This window comes from Coffea arabica, chromosome 7c (assembly GCF_036785885.1).
Source record: "Coffea arabica cultivar ET-39 chromosome 7c, Coffea Arabica ET-39 HiFi, whole genome shotgun sequence".
NCBI lineage: Eukaryota > Viridiplantae > Streptophyta > Magnoliopsida > Gentianales > Rubiaceae > Coffea > Coffea arabica.
Window position 1 is genome coordinate 37,029,213 of NC_092322.1, and position 1,908 is coordinate 37,031,120.

The 1,908-nt window shown below is 41.2% G+C and overlaps 1 protein-coding gene across 1 annotated transcript; it reads right to left on the reverse strand.

The window, feature by feature from the left end:
• Positions 1-572: 572 nt before the first annotated feature.
• Positions 573-1,682, reverse strand: LOC113699859 (uncharacterized). Its single transcript, XM_027220215.2, has one exon. The coding sequence runs from the start codon at positions 1,680-1,682 to the stop codon at positions 573-575; it is 1,110 nt and encodes a 369-aa protein (XP_027076016.1).
• Between the last annotated feature and the right edge of the window lie 226 nt (positions 1,683-1,908).

Here is a 1,908-nt window from a genome sequence, read left to right on the forward strand (position 1 = left end):
TTCATTAAAATAAACATTTGAAATTAAAAATTTTACATTACTTATTTTTAGGTGGGAAAAAAAAAACTTCCAGCAATTTTTTGTTTGTTTTGTTTCATCACCCTAAATCGAATCCTTGGCTTAAATTATATTTAAGATGGCTACTGCAAGTTCAAATCAGCCGATTCAGCCGATTTGCTTTTACATTTTGATCACTAGAAGTGCCAAACTAAGAGCTCTGAGCTCGACCACGTCCAGCACTAAGAGAATTGCCTTGGCTAGACTAAGATTCAAAGGCTTACAGTCCAGCAAGTAAGATTCAAAGCCTCGGAGCCCAGCAAGGATGAGGCGAGAACAAAACAAGCTGCCTAGCATTGTTGAGACTTCTTGCAGCTGGGATTGGTGATCACGATCTTTTTGCAATATTTAAATGATGAGAAAAATCATTTTTTCTAACCTTTTTGGGATCAACCTGGATTTTTTCTTTGTGTTAGTCATATTTGTAGTGTGTGATGTTCGGAATTTGTGATCTGAGGGGATTACTTTTTTTTTTTTTTTTTCAAAACCGGTAACAGCTTTCATTAATACTCAAACTACATAGGGTGAGCAATGTCTCGTACATCTTTCTTGGCTAGGTTTACTAACCAAATTGGGAAAAACTCTTCCCACTCAATATCACTTGTCACATGCATGGCAAATTTTGCCAAATAATGACACACACAGTTTCCTTCCCTTTTGACAAAGGAAAAGTAACAGTTCTCAAACTGGTCCTTCAACCTAAGAATATCTTCTACAATTGCTCCCACCTTCGGATCCTGTCTGCAGCCTATTCTGATGCTCTCCACCACTCCTTTGCAATCAGATTGGACCCTAACCTTCCTTCGCCCTATCCTTCCAGCTTTGACAAGTGCTATTAGAATGGCATTTGCTTCCTCCACCACAGCTTCAGTATACCTTTCGCCCCTCCCAGCCCAAGCTTTCAGCATTCCTCCATTCTCTTGCCTTGCAACCACTCCCCACCCTACTACCCCTTTTACTGTGCTCAGCGCTGCATCCACATTCAACTTAACAAAACCTTCTACTGGAGGCAGCCACTCTGTTGGAGCTTTCTGCTTAATCTTTTCCTCCCATACCTTCCTCTCATCTTTGTGCCGGGCTACCTCATATTCATTCCATTCCTGCACTGCCTTCATTCCTACTATTCCTGGACACCCAACCTCTCTCTCAAACTGAACTCTATTTCTAGACTTCCAAATTTGCCAAAGTAAATTCACTGTGAGGCAAATGTGTTCCTTCCCCGCATCCCTTGCCTTTGCCTCCATTAAACTATTCCACCATAACCAAACACTTTTCCTGAACTCCAGTAAACCATCCCACTGAATTGGTGAAGCTTTCCATATCAACTCTGCGTGTTTACAATAGAAAAACATATGTTCCACAGTTTCAGGTTGTTCCCCACAGCAAGCACACAACTCAGATCCTCTTCCAACCCTTCTTTTGATCACCTCATTAACTGGCAAAATATTTTGCAGTCGTTTCCATATAAAATGCTTAAGTTTATGTTTCATATTAAGATCCCATAGGAATTTCCACACCTCAGTTCCTTGCTCATTTCTACTACTCTTCTCCTGTTGCACTCCTACTTCTGTCCTTACTTGTTGCAACTCCTTAGCCACCATATATCCTATCCTGACAGTCCCCATTCTTACTGTGCGGCCAGATAAGTCTATCCTTCCATCCCTATAAGCTCAATGATGTAGCCAGGATCCTTTTACAATCTACCTCATTGAAAATTCCTTTCACTAGTGCTCGATTCCATTCCCCATTTTGTATTAACTCCTTCACCATCTGAGTTTGACACCCTGGGGGCCTTGTAGTTGTTATCTTACCATGACCCCCATCTGAAAGCCATGCATCCCTCCATATATT

Bases quoted from the DNA above. Each gene is read 5' to 3' on its own strand.
- LOC113699859 (XM_027220215.2), bottom strand. From the start codon at position 1,682: ATGGGGACTGTCAGGATAGGATATATGGTGGCTAAGGAGTTGCAACAA.